This window comes from Papio anubis, chromosome 19, assembly GCF_008728515.1.
Source record: "Papio anubis isolate 15944 chromosome 19, Panubis1.0, whole genome shotgun sequence".
Classification (NCBI taxonomy): Eukaryota; Metazoa; Chordata; class Mammalia; order Primates; family Cercopithecidae; genus Papio; species Papio anubis.
The window spans coordinates 6,243,124-6,258,318 of record NC_044994.1 but is presented as its reverse complement, the minus strand read 5'-3'; the positions used below and the strand labels follow the sequence as shown (position 1 = coordinate 6,258,318).

General features: G+C 40.5%; 1 protein-coding gene across 3 annotated transcripts in view; it reads right to left on the bottom strand.

The window, feature by feature from the left end:
• The window catches only part of LAMA1 (laminin subunit alpha 1), a 168,558-nt gene that overhangs the window by 94,515 nt on the left and 58,848 nt on the right, over window positions 1–15,195 (bottom strand). For all 3 annotated transcript variants that reach the window (XM_031658710.1, XM_031658711.1, XM_031658712.1), the window contains exons 4-9: window positions 9,993–10,235; window positions 8,350–8,529; window positions 5,556–5,645; window positions 3,990–4,107; window positions 2,480–2,658; window positions 1,408–1,513 (exon numbers count right to left, since the gene is read on the bottom strand). In XM_031658710.1, the coding sequence (XP_031514570.1) occupies window positions 1,408–1,513; window positions 2,480–2,658; window positions 3,990–4,107; window positions 5,556–5,645; window positions 8,350–8,529; window positions 9,993–10,235 (916 nt within the window). The remainder of the gene's footprint in view (window positions 1–1,407; window positions 1,514–2,479; window positions 2,659–3,989; window positions 4,108–5,555; window positions 5,646–8,349; window positions 8,530–9,992; window positions 10,236–15,195) is intronic.

Below are 15,195 nucleotides of genomic sequence, written 5' to 3'. Positions count from 1 at the left end.
ACGTGGTATGTCCATACTATGAAACATTATTTGGTAATAAAAGGGATGAAATACTGATACATGCTACAACATGGATGACCCTGAAAAAGGGTCATTATACTAAATGAAAGGAGCCAGTCACCAAAACCCAACATATATGGTTCCATTTCTCTGTAATGTTCAGAATAGGTAAATCTGCAAAGAAAAAGCTAATTAATGATGGCCAGGGGCTGGGAGGAGGGGCTGGAGGAAAGTAGGAAGTAACAGCTAGTTTGTAAGGGGCTTCTTTATGGGGTGATGAAAATGTTCGACTCTTACATTGTGGCAATGGTTGCACCAATACACCAAAACAATGAATTGTAGACTTCAAATGGGAGAACAGTATCGCTGTACATTATAAAACTGTTTGTAAAAAATAAAAAGCACAGATGCAAGTGGCAGAGAGCAGCAAGTACTATCTTTGCTTTTATTGTCAGCTCTGAAAGCTTCAGGCTGTGTGATCTCAGGCACGTTTCTTAACTGCTCTGAGCTACAGTTTCCTTGCCTGTAAAGTGGGTTAAGTAATTTCTATCTGCTGTGGTTGAAAAGTTTAAATGATATATTTTTTAAATGAACTCAATTGATGGTAAATGTCACCACCACTATCACCATCATCATCTTCATTATCATCATCATCATACCCTCACCAGTTGCACGTCAGAATCAATTCAGTTGGGTAATTTACCCTCCCCATTGCTGGGGGGCCCATCCATCCCTGCTGGTCAATATCCACTTTAACTGCCAGTGGCTGAGAACTTGATGGGGTCACAGGAGTCTCTGAACAGATGCAACCTATTCAGGAGACCCTGGTATTTGCAAGTCAATCTGCCAGTTTTTGAAACAGAAAGAAAGAACTCTGGCATTTACCAAGTTAACGGGAGGACTTGCTTGCTCTGTGAAATGAGGTATGCAAAAGCCCTCCAAATGTCTTCTAAAAGCTAAGCAGAGCAATTGCTATTTACTGTGTTATACACATGGCTTTAAAATGAGCCTTATTTCTTCTTTCATCAAATGCTCAATTATCTGCTCAAACATCATTTTATCACCCCAACATTGTCACCTCATTACCCCATCTCCCTCCATTCATGAGTCCTAATTTTGCTTTATGTCCATGACACTACCTCTTGACCTGGCATTACATTACCCATGTACTTGTTTGTTTAGTGTTTTTGAGAGCAAGGACTTTGACTACCTTGTTAAGTACATATTCCCAGGTCCTCAAAAACTGCCTGAGACACAGTAGGTGCTTGATACATACTTGGTGAACAAAAGAATCAATAAAGAATCATGTTACCAACTGGCTATATAATGGTAATAGTTCCAGTATGTGCACATCTTCCACACACACACAAAATCAACTACAAGCACAAAAGTGAATCAAGTGCTTACCATTGCGTAAGTCAGAATGAAGGTCATCCTTAACACAGACAGAACTGAGGGACCCCACAGGGTCACAGTCACAGGGGCGGCAAGGCTCATCCTCATAAGGAGACACCTGAAAGGCAGAGGTTACCCTGGATTCTCTTACTAGAAGTAACAGTAACGTTGGCAATAGTATCAATAAGAAGGTACTGGCTTTTTACTCAAGGTGGGACTATTACGATGATTTTGTGCTTGGGGGTGGGAGTCAGGTTTCAGGAAGATAAGGTGATCTCAAGCCAGGAAGCCCAAACATCTTTTTGATGGTGACAGTAATTAGTACCATTAGCAAAGTGGCATCTTTTTCTATTATCCCTGCTATCCAGCCCCCCTCGCTCTGCTGTCTCTCAGAGCCACGTTATAACCAGACCACCACAAGGACCCATGTATGAACTACATATCAAGTCAATTAAAGATGGGCTGAACACGGCCGGGCGTGGTGGCTCATGCTTGTAATCCCAGCGCTTTGAGAGGCCAAGGCAGGCAGATCGCGAGGTCAAGAGATTGAGACCATCCTGGCCAACATGGTGAAACCCTGTCTCTACTAAAAATACAAAAATTAGCTGGGTGTGGTGGCACACACCTATAATCCCAGCTACTCAGGAGGCTGAGGCAGGAGAATCACTTGAACCCAGGAGGCGGAGGTTGCAGTGAGCCGAGATCACGCCACTGCACTCTAGCCTAGTGACAGAGCCAGACTCTGTCTCAAAAAATAAAAAAGATTGGCTGAACAGCTCCTACAGGCAAGGGACAGCTGCTTTAGTTATGGCTGAATTTTCACGTCTGTAGTTAGTATTATGACCCAGGATTACAGAGCTAACGGGCCCCTAAATTCAAGTTAAATAACAATGACTGACATCCTATTTTGAGCAAGAAAAGCAGGACAGATAGAGTAAGAAATATATATATATAAACACTACTAGCGTAACAAGGATATAAATGAAATATTACAAAAGTCTCCAATACAGAGGTTAAGACTTGACAAAGTCTCTTTTCCACCTGGGGAAGATGACGATCGGCAATGGCAAAGAAATACTCTTACTTTGTGTGGTCTATAATATCCATCAATACAGGTCTCACAGTTGATTCCCATGGTGTTCTGCAAGCAGTTTGTGCAAACCCCTCCTCCTCTGAACTGTCCAGCAGTATTCAAACTCTTCTTCTGCTTTGCAACACTTTCATCATAGTAGCAGTCTTTGGCTTTATTGTGACAATTACATGCTAGGAGAATATTTTAACATCTCAGTTCATTTATATTTATGTAGCATGTCTTATACAAAAAAAACTCTCAACCTCCCTAAGTAAGTTCTATGACTTTAGATTAAATTAAAATCCTAGAATAAGTAATGTTAGTAAGATACGGGCAATATTATGGAAGACAATTGGGAAGAGCTATTAATATCAAAATAATAAATGCACATACCCATTTGACCCAGGAAACCATCTCCTGGGATTATATTTTGCAGAAGTATTTGCCCACCTGAGAAGGACCTATACAGGGTTAATCACTGCATAATTGTTTGAGTGGACAACAGACTAGCAACCATCAAAATAACCATCGATAGGTGGTTGTTTAATAAATTATACTACATTTGTATAATGGAATTCTGTGCAACTGTTTTTAAAAACAGCATTTCTAATTGCTAATATGGAAAGAATTTCACGATACATTGTTGAATATAGAAAGTGATGTGGGCTGTGCGCCATGGCTCATGCCTGTAATCCCAGCACTGTGGGAGGCCGAGGTGGGCGGATCACGAGGTCAGGAGATGGAGACCATCCTGGCTAACACAGTGAAACCCATCTCTACTAAAAATCGAAAAATTTAGCCAGTGGTGGCAGGTGCCTGTAGTCCCAGCTACTCAGGAGGCTGAGGCAGGAGAATGGCATGAAGCATGAACCCAGGAGGCGGAGGTTGCAGTGAGCTGAGATCGCGCCACTACACTCCAGCCTGGGCGACACAGCAAGCAAGACTTTGTCTCAAAAAAAAAAAAAAAAAAAAAAAAAAATAGCACTGTATACAATGGCACGCAGAGTACACTGTCTTCTGCTAAGAACTGTATTGGCTGGAGGGATATGTTAACGTATGCTTTATATGCATAACAATTTTAGGAAGGACATACTAGAAAATAATAAAAGGTGCAAAGGAAGGAGATGAAGTGGAAGTCATGCTTTTTACTACATACTTTTACATATTGTTAGATGTAGGACTCTTGTGAATATATTGCCTACTTAAAACTTAAATCCAAATCAATACGGAATATACAACCTGGCAGATCCCATGGTAAAAAAAACAAAAACTAAAACTAAAATAAAATTAATACAGAATAATAAACTATATGGGAAGGGGGACTTGTAGATAAAACAGCAAACCCATAAAGATACATTTAGGCCACAATAGTAAAAATTTTAAGATACTCTGCAGCTTTGGAAACTACTTAAATTTCTAAGAAAACAAGTTACTTGCTAATTATAAAAGTTGTTAAGACACCATAAACTTAGACGTAGTAAGAGGAAAAGTGCACTGACCGTCAGATTCTAAGTATACTGACCTTCACAAGTATTACCAGAGGACACGGTTCCAGGCCTCCAGGGTCGCTGATGGTACCCAGGACAGCACCTGTTACAGCTCTCCCCACAAGTATTATGCTCACATTGACACTGCAGTTTCTATACAATAAGGAAGCCAAAAATGGATCAGAAAATGTATCTGCTTATTTTTCTTAATTTCATGACAAAAAGAACCTATCTGTCAAATATGTGGCAAGACCTCACAACAGAGGATATATGAATATCATCAAAGCAAGCTGGCATTTAATTTTTAGATGCCAATATATACAAATAACCCGGTTACAAACAGAAGTAAAGAGGAAGAAAGCAAAACCAGAATACAACTTAGCTAATAAAAACTTTTTTAAAAAAGATGCATGGACATTAAGGGTTTAGAAGCTCCTGTTAATAATTTTCTTAGTGTTCATCTATATATTTTTCGGCATCGATAATAGAATAGTCCTATTCAAAAGGTAAAGAATTACAAAGATTAGAAGAAAGTAAGAAGTAACTTCACATAAGTGTTTTAAAAGAGAAGATGTCAGGACCAGCCTGGCCAACATGGTGAAACCCCATCGCTATTAAAAATACAAAAAATTAGCTGGGGATGGTGGCACGTGCCTGTAATCCCAGCTACTCGGGAGGCTGAGGCAAGAGAATCCCTTGAACTCGAGAGGTGGAAGTTGAAGTGAGCCGAGACTGTGCCACTGTACTCCAGCATGGACAACAAGAGCGAAACTCTGTCTCAAAATAAATAAATAAATAAATAAATAAATAAATAAATAAATAAATGTTAGGAGAAGATGTCATATTATTCATTTAATGTAATGCTAAAACAGATAAACTTTTAAATCTTTTTCTAAATTTTTTACTGAGAAAGAGTCTCGCTCTGTCACCCAGGCTGGAGTGCAGCAGCATGATCTCAGCTCACTGCAACCTCCGCCTCCCGAGTTCAAGCGATTCTCCTGCCTCAACCTGTCGAGTAGCTGGGACTATAGGTGCACAACACCATGCCCCACTAATTTTTGTATTTTCAGTAAAGATGGGGTTTTTCCATGTTTGCCAGACCGGTCTCAAATTCCTAGCCTCAAGTGATCCACCCGCCTCTGCCTCCCAAAGTGCTGGGATTACAGATGTGAGCCACCATGCCCCTTTTAAATCTTGATTTAGTACCAACGAAATGGAAGGGGAGAAAATAGGAAGAGAAAACCCTTCTTTAAAAAAATGTAAACATAATTTATAATTGCACATGTTTTTTGACTTTTTTATAGACAGAAGGACTTCAAAATTATTAAGGCCCCTGAATTGTACACTTTCAAATGGTAAATTTTATGTCAGGGATATTTTATCACATAAAAAAATCATTGTAAGAACTTAATTAGAAACATATCCTCCAAAGCAAAATGAAATTGTTTAAAATTGATACCAGTTAAACTTCTGAAAATCTGTGTTTTGCAACATAATTTTATACCTTTCATGTTTGTTTTGAATAAAAAAGAGTAATGCAAATATTATAGGTACAATTTCTTTTTTGAAGTTTTAGTAAAATGCAAAATACTAGAACTCACCTTTGTAGTTTCATCCCATGGACAGCTACTAGCATGACCATAGCAGATACACATGCCTCCAACAGAAATGTCCTTTATTGAATAATAATACTAAGGAAAAAGAAAGTCATGAACAAAAATTAAAACCTAGATTTCAGTGAAATGAAAAAGTTGGCACACCAACGAATATTTCATGTGGTTTAAGAGTTTTTATTGGTAATCTAAAATATAATTACATGTACATTTAAAAATTATACTTCATGCACAAAGAATCCTGTGCTCAATTAAAATAAATTAGGCTCAAATTAGATCATCAGAACCCAAAGAAGTCTAAAAGAATTCCCCAACTTGGCTGCATCTTAAACCAAGTCAGTATTCTTTCAAAACTCATTACTGAAAATCCTAAAAAACATTGGTAAATTGAATACAGCGCTCTCTAGAAAAGATCACGAACAACTAAGAGTTACCTTAGAATGCAAAGTTAGTCTACCACACAAAAATCAAGAAATGTCAATCACATTAACAGAACAAAGTGCTTGCCTCTGAAGAAATGCACTCACCACTTCTCTATGTTTTTACATGTTAGTGTTAATAGACTTCCTTTTCCATTTCCTTTTCCATTATTCATTGCTAGTGACTAAAAATGTGATTCACTTTTGTTTATTGATTTTGTATACTGCAACATTGCTAAATTCACTTTTTATTTCTGGTAGTTGCTTTGTAGATTTTCTACATACATAACCATGTCATCTACAAATAATAACAGTTTAGTCTTACTATGCATGCCTTTTTTTTTTTTTTTTTTTTGATAAGGCGTCTCAGTGGTCTATCATCCAGACTGGAGTGCAGTGGCGTGATCTCGGCTCTGCAACCTCCACCTCCCGGGTTCAAGCTATTCTCCTGCCTCAGCCTCCTGAGTAGCTGGGATTACAGGCATGCGCCACCACACCCAGCTAATTTTTGTATTTTTAGTAGAGACCGGGTTTCACCATGTTAGCCAGGACAGTCCTGATCTCCCGACCTCGTGATCCACCCGCCTAGGCCTCCCAAAGTGCTGGAATTACAGGCATGAGCCACTGTGCCCGGCCTTTTTTTTTCATTATTGAACATTATTGAGCATTATTGAAGAAGACCTTTTCAAATAATAAAACTCTGCCAAGGCGAATTAAAGAAGATTTAGATAAGTGAAAAGTTATAGCAGGTCCACAGATTGGATGACTCAACATTGTTAAAATGTCTTCTAAAATTCTTCCCAAATTGGTCTAAAGAATCAGTGGAATCCCAACGAAAATCTTAGCAGGCTTTATTTTTATTTTTTAAGGAAATTGACAAACTGATTCTAAAATTTATAAGGAAATACAAGAAACCTGACCTCTCAAGACCTACTATAAAGCTACAGTAACCAAGAAAGCTTGTTATTGGCACAAGAATAGACCAATAGATCTATAGAACAGTAGAGAGTCCAGAAATAAACCCACAATAATAAGGTTGAATAGTTTTCAACAAGGACCCCAAAACAAGCAAAATATTCTCAACAAACGGTGCTAGAACAATTGCATATACATATAGGAAAAAAACAAAAAACAAAAAAACTCCGACTCCTTCCTCATATCAAATACAAAAATTAATATGAAATGAATTATAGATGTAAGAGCTAAAACTATAAAGCTACTAAAAGAAAGCATACCATGATATCTTGGTAAATTTGGGATAAGCTAATATTTTTTGAGGTCATAGAAAGCATTAATCATAAAAGAAAAAAATGGTAAATTGGGATTCATCATAAAACCTCTGCTCATCAAAAGTCACAGGAAACTGAATAAGCAAACACCAAGTAGAACGGATATGTTTGCAATATATACATATCTGATGAAGGATTCATACACAAAATATATAAAATTATGTTATAAGTCAGTAACAAGGAGGCTTATTTTTTGTCCAATTTAAAAATGGACAAAAAAATCTGATTGTATACTAGTAAGCACATTGTCAACATTAGTCATCACAGAAACACAAATTAACATCACAAAATGCCAATACATGCACACAGGAACAGCCGGCATAAAAATGACTGATAGCACTAAATATCTAAGAGTGTGTAGTGCAGCCAGAACTCTCACTCATTGCTGGTCAGACTACAAAACGGATACAATTACTTTTATTTGTATTTTTTAAATAGAGTTGAGGTCTCCCTCTATTGCCTAGGCTGGTCCCAAACTCCCAGGCTCCAGTGACCCTCCCATTTCAGCCTCCCAAAGTGTTGGGATTACACACGTGAGCCACAACACCCAGCTGGATACAAATACTTTTTATATAAGTTTAGCATTTTCTTTAAAAGGTAAACATCCACCTATCCTATAACTTAGTAATCCCACTCCTGGGTTATTGAAGGGATATGAAGATTTTTGTGACACCAATCTTATACACTTAACTATATACTTAAAATCTGTATGCTTTCCTGAATGCAAATTATTTCTCAAACTTTAAAATTTGCTATGAAAGAAAATCCTCAGTTGCCGAAGATCAGATGTGGAACCAGACTACAATGTGATGAATAAAGACCATGACATTCACCACATTATGGCACTACAGGGACAGGGTGGGTGAGGGACCTGAGGACACGATTTTGGCCCATCACCTAAAGGTAGCATCTGTAACAACATAGCAATCTTACATGAAATAAGGATATAGCCACTGGCAAGAAAAATGGCCAACACGTGGGGGAAAGAACAACCAAAAAGGAAAGAAGAAAAATAATAGTTCTCTTAAATAAAATTAATCTTTCATAGTGGCAGGACTGCCGTCCCATACTCACGCGTCTGGTAACAATAGGATCCAGGTCTTTAGGTTCCCGGTGGCTAAGGGTCATGAGATCTGCATTGAGCGTTCTAATGCGTTGTAAGCGAAGGCGAATATATCGTGCAGAAGTGAATTCCAACAACTTGGGTGAAAGATCGTCAGCGCTTGGTCTGCCATTGATGAGTGATGTATGAATCTGAAGATGAAGGCATCAAAATAGATGAATGTCAATTTTTTTTTTTTTGAGATGGAGTCTCACTGTATGGTCCAGGCTGGAGTGCAGCGGCGCGATCTTGGCTCACTGTAACCTCCACCTCCCAGGTTCAAGCAATTCTCCTGCCTCAGCCTCCGAGCAGCTGGGACTATAGGGGTGCACCATGACGTACAGCTAATTTTTGTATTTTTAGTAGAGACAGGGTTTCACGATGTTCACCAGGTTGGTCTTGAACTCCTGACCTCAGGTGATCCACCTGCCTCAGCCTCCCAAAACGCTGGGATTATAGAGGTGAGCCACTGCACCTGGCCACAAATGTCAATTTTAAGCATGGAAAAACATAGCCCTGATTGTCTAATGTCAGGACAGAATCTTTAAGAGATACTACCTAAAATCAAAACAAAACAACTAGCTTCTTGTAAAAGTATGTCTAACATTTGTTAATTACTTGTGAATTACCATGATCTCAATGTCTTCAGCTTATTGAAGTTATCTATTTCAGTGTCTCAGATATACTATATACTTAAAATCTGTATGCTTTCCTGAATGTAAATTACGTCTCAAACTTTAAAATTTGATATAAAAGAAAACCCTCACTTGCCGAAGATCAGATGTGGAACCAGACTACAATGTGAAGAACAAAGACTACGGCATTCATCACATTATGGCATTATTGCTGCAGATCTTTTAAGAGGACTGTTTCTCTCCATGTGGTTAGAATATTTCAGCATCTGTCCCGGGGCTACACCTTCTCTGAAGCAAATTTTAAATGTTATGAATAGGCTTCGAGAAGAACAAAGAAAAAGTGCCTCAAAGCCTGAATGATACAGGCTGCCTTAATTAATCTCTGCCCTTGAAACAACACACAGCTCACTGCAGAGTTCCCGCCGTGAAGAGCACTGGAGAGTTTTTGTAGTTTCATCTCTTCGAGCCAGGTGCTACTAAAGAATGGGCTGTTTCTCATTATACCCTGACTTTAAGGAAGTGTATACAATCTGGGCACGCTGGGGACTAAGCTGCAAGACTTCAAGAGTCTCCAGCGCTCACCACCTACCGAGGAGAACATTGAGAAAACTGAGAACTACAACTCTGGGGGACATTTTAGCTCTCTAATATTTCAACAAATGTTCTTGCCAGGGTGCTGTGGGGAAGATGCTCTGAAGGAGGATCCAAGGGCGTCATTAAATCAGAGCAGAGTGAAGACTGAGAGCCTCCTTGAAGAGAGGAAGTCAACAAGGTAAACTACATTGTTTGTGAAATTACTCATAACAGACTTGACTCATGGCCACTTTAAATAGAGCTAGATAGCTATGTTAAAGAGTTTTGTATTGACAGAGATCAATTTTGCGTCTTTAATGTTGGCCATGACAACGGCTGTCTTAACATCTGAGACAGGGAGACTCTGATGAGGAAACAGATCTTGCCGCAGCGGGCACCATACCCACCTCTCCATGCTCAAGTGGCACCAATCTGGAATAATAGGAGGTGCAGATCACTTCATCATCAGCCCTGTAGGTGGGCGGCCCTCGTCTTGGAGTTATATTGTAACGAGACAAACACTCTGAGTCGCTGACTGCATAATACTGCCAGGGGCTGAACGTGGTGCCGTCTAGAGAACGCTCCAAAATCCAGTTTCCAGGTCGAGGGGCATTGGCAGCTTTAATAATGACATATGCAACTTGAAAGACCTGAAACAAAGACACTGAAAAGTCTCAGTCCAGAATCGATATAAGCCAGGCACAGAATGAGAGCTACTGCATGATCTCACTTAAAGGTAGAGTCTAAGATAGTTGAACTTAGAATCAGACAGTAGAGTGGTGGCTGCCAGGAGCTGTGGGAGAGGGGAATAGGGAGATGGTGGTCAATGCATACAAAGTTTCAGTGATGCAAGATGAATAAGTTCTGGAGATATAATGGATGAAAACAATACTATACGGTATACTAGAAATTTATGTATTAAAAGGGTAGATCTTATGTATGCTCATCATATACACAAAAGGGTAGCTATGTGAAGTGATAAATATATTAGTTATCTGGATTGTGATGGATGATTCTTTCATAGTGTATACGTATATCAAATCAAGTTGTATACCTTAAATATATACAATAACTTTTTTAAAAAACAGATTCAGTAGCAGCTGTTTAAAAACAAAAGTACATCTTGAGAGAACTGGTATACATTGGTTGCCAAAGTTGAAGCTCTAGAGTATAACTGCTCACACATGTTAATCAGAAATGTGTCTTGTGAATAATCTCCTAGTAGCATTTGTTTTCAGAATAAACTCAAAAAGTACAAATAAATTTATAGTATTATTATTATTAACAATATTGGTATGAACATAAGAGCTTGTTCTTGTTTCCAGTGTATGTTATTTGGATCCTGAAAGATACTTGTGTTATGTTACATTAACAGTAGTGTTAAAAGTATTTTTATAGTGATTTGGAGATAACACAACTAAATATGAGAAAAAAGTCAGCCCACTACACATGTCCAGAATGGCTAAAATCCAAAACACTGACAACACCAAACGCTGGGGAGGATGTGGAGCAACAGGAATTCTCATTCATTTCCGGTGGGAATGTAAAATGGCACATCCTCTTTGGAAGATAGTTTGGTAGTTTCTTACAAAACTAAACATGCTCGCCATACTCAGTAGTAAAAATGCTCACCATACTCAGCAGTCATGCTCCTGGGTGTCTACCCAAATGAACTGAAAACTTAGGTCCTCACAAAAACCTGCACCACCATTGCCAAAACTTGGAAGCAACCAAGACGTGCTCTAACAGGTAAATAGAAACACATACTATGGTACATCCAGACCATGGAATATTAAGATAAAAAGAATGAATTCTCAAGCCACAAAAAGACATGAAGAAACCTTGAATGCATATTACTGGCCGGGTGCAGTGGCTCATGCCTATAATCCCAGCACTTTGGGAGGCCAAGGCTGGTGGATCTCCTGAGCTCAGGAGTTTGAGACCACCCAGAGCAATGTGGTAAAACCCCGTCTCTACTACAATACAAAAAAATTAGGTGGGTGTGGTGGCACGTGCCTGTAGTCCCTGCTACTCAGGAGGCTGAGTCATGAGAATCACTTGAACCCCAGAGGCAGAGGTTATGGGGAGCCGAGATTGTGCCACTGCACCTCAGCTTGGGCTACAAAGTGAGACTCTGTCTCAAAAAAAAAAAAAAGAAAGAAAAAAAGGCTAGGCGCCGTGGCTCACGCCTGTAATCCCAGCACTTGGGGAGGCCGTGGCAGGAAGATCAGCTGAGGTCAGGAGTTCGAGACCAGCCTGACCAACATGGTAAAACCACATCTCTACTAAATACAAAAAAATTAGCCAGCTGTGGAGGCGCATGCCTGTAATCCAGGCCAAGGCGGGCAAATCATGAGGTCTGGAGATCGAGACCATCCTAGCTAACACGGTGAAACCCCGTCTCTACTAAAAATACAAAAAATTAGCTGGGCGTGGTGGTGGGCGCCTGTACTCCCAGCTACTTGGGAGGCTGAGGCAGGAGAATGGCTTGAACCCGGGAGGCGGAGCTTGCAGTGAGTGGAGCTTGCAGTTGAGTGGAAGCTTGCAGTGAGTGGAAGCTTGCGCCACTGCGCTCCAGCCTGGGCGACAGAGTAAGACTCTGTCTCAAAAAAAAAAAAAAGTGAAATAATGTGTTCAGGGGCTTTGACAAGGAGGACAAGGAAGAACATTCTCATAGCTACTCAACACTGTCCAATTTTTTTGTAAATGTTTGCATCATAAAAGTTGAACTCTATGAATATGTGGGTTGTGATCATTCATTACTGCTGCACGTGTGAAACTCGACTTCACAAAGCAGAGGCGCCATATAAGCCAGGATGATCAGGCAGCCCATTTGGGAGGGAGAGAAGGCAAGGTCATTTACAAAGACATCTGAAACAGAATTACTTTCTGTCTTCCAGTTTCACATTTGAAAATGGAAAGAACAAGTTTACCATGTGCATGTTAAGAGCTTTACACATGCATCATCACATTTAATCCCAAACAACCCCGTTACTGTTTTTGTGCCCATTTTACACATTTGGAAACTGAAGAAAAGAGAGGTCAAGGAACAAACTACTGAGTAGCAGGTCCCCAAAGAAACCAGGTGGTGTCAACTCCAGAGCCCTTCAGCCACCCTGCGTACTGCCTGCCCCCAAATGTTCACACACACATAGGGTCACTGAACTTTCGTTTTTGTAATGCCAAGAAACAAACAAACAAAAAGATTCCTACTTTCATCTGGAGACCAGGTTCATGTGTTAAGTACAGTGGCAGCTCTTCCAGATATTCTGCTGAGTCGGGGAAGAGGATGGAGAGTGTTCAAGAAACAAAAATTAGTGACTTCTAATGCCACGAAGCACTTTCTGCAGCTAGTGCCAATGCCACATGCTTCATTAGAATTATTAATGCCTTGAATTTTTTTTTTTTTTTTTTTGAGACAGTGTCTCGCCCTGTCGCCCAGATTGGAGTACAGTGGCGTGATCTTGGCTCACTGCAACCTCCGACTCCTGGGTTCAAGTGGTTCTCTTGCCTCAGCCTCCGGAGTAGCTGGGATTACAGGTGCACGCCGCCACGTCCAGTTAATTTTTGTATTTTTAGTAGAGATGGGGTTTTACCATGTTGGCCAGGCTGGTCTCAAACTCCTGACCTCAAATGATCCATGCCTCTCAAAGTGCTGGGATTAAAGACATGAGGTACCATGCCTCAACAACTCTTTGAATTCTTACAACTACATTCTTCTTACGAAGTAAATACTGTCATTTCCCCCCATTACAGATGAGGAAATTGGGGCACAGAAAGGTTAGGTAATTTTCCCAGTATCTTACAGGTGCTGAACTGTATACAGCAGGGCTTGAACCCAGGCAGTTTCTACTCTTAAGCACTATGCCGCGCTACTTCTAGATATTGCAAAGGAAAGGAAAGAAATCCCAGGCTGAGACAACTGGTAAGTCCTAATCCAGTTTTTCCACCCTTTTACTTCCACCACTGTCATTCCTTTCTTTCCTTCCTTCTTTCCTTCCTTCCTTCCTTTTCCTTCCTTCCTTCCTCCCTTCCTTCCTTCTCCCTTCCTTCCTTCCTTCCTTCCTTCCTTCCTTCCTTCCTTCCTTCCTTCCTCTTTCTCTTTCTCTTTTCTCTCTCTCTCTCTCCGTTTCTTTCTTTTTTTTTTTTTGGATATATAAGATCTTACTCTATCACCCAGGCTGGAGTGCAGTAGCATAGTCCTGACTCCTACAGCCGCCAGCCTCCTAGACTCAGAGATTCTCCCACCTGCACCCGATGCAGGAACCACAGACAAATGCAGTGCCTGAAGCAGTTTTTAAAATTTTCTTTGTAGTCATGGGATCTCACTACATTGCCCAAGCTGGTCTTGAACTCTTGGGCTAAAGTGATCCACCCACCTTGGCCTCCCAAAGTGCCGTGATTACAGATGTGAACCATGACGCGGTAATTTCCAGACCACCATGTGCCAGTATTTTATCAACCTTTTGCCAGCTTTTTTGTTCTGAGGCAGTCATATGTTAGAGGCTGTTGCCAAACAGAAAACCAATCACAGTAGAAGAAGAACTTCAGGATGAACTTTCAAATTGTGAGGAGTTAGTTAACTTTTATCTTGATCAAAGCCTTCCTTGGGATGTTGGCCATTGTTCCCACAATCTCTCGTGTAGCCTCAAGGTCCCAAACTGGAGACCAGGACACAAACTAGGGGTCCTGAGGTGAATGTGAAGGAGGAAGAGGTGCTATGAGACTCTAAGCTGAATTTATCTTCATTTGCCCAGTGTAAAGCTGAACTATTTCTGAAAGTACATGGTGAGTTCTACTTCAATGGCACAGGGAACATGTGTATCTGGTGACAGGGTCTTTAAAGAGAGGTGATTAAGTTAAGTAAGGGTGTTTCCATTGAGCCTGTGTCAGTATTTTTTTTGGTGTCATAGGAAAAGCCCACAGATTAAGAACGGACAGGTACAGAGGGAAGACCTGTGAGGACTCAGGGAGGGAGGGCCATATAGGCAGGAGAGCTGACTCTGCTGACACCTTTACCTTACAGCTGGCCTCCAGGACTGCTTGAGGGACGTCAGTGTCTCTTGCCCAGAGCTCAGTCAGTTGCACCAGCACATTGCAGCCAGTCCAGGCTACAGTTAATCTGGGCCATTCCACCAGTCTGTATTTGACAAATTGGTCTTACATAATGTAGGAAAACTGAAGGATTTACCTGTTAGGTATAGAGCTTTTTTCTTTTGAATAAAGTTTCTCTCTTATGCGGCAGGCTAAGGTGCAGTAAAACAATCTAAAGGCTCCACTGCAACCTCACTCCTGGGTTCAAGCGATTCTCTGCCTCCAGCCTCCTGAGTGCTGGGATTACAGGTGCCACACCACCATGCCAGCTAATGTTTGTATTACAGTAGAGACGGGGTTTCATCATGTTGGTGGGGTGGTCTTGAACTCCTGACCCCGGTGGTCCACACAGCAAACTTCATAAAGTGCTAGGATTTTAGGCGTGACCATGTGCCTGGCGGTGTATAGAATATTAAACCCTTGTCTGTGGAAATCCACAATATTTCTTTTTGCCTTTTTGCATGGTTATTCAACTGCCTTTTCTCTCTGGTTAAAGTTGGCTGAACAGCAATGGCA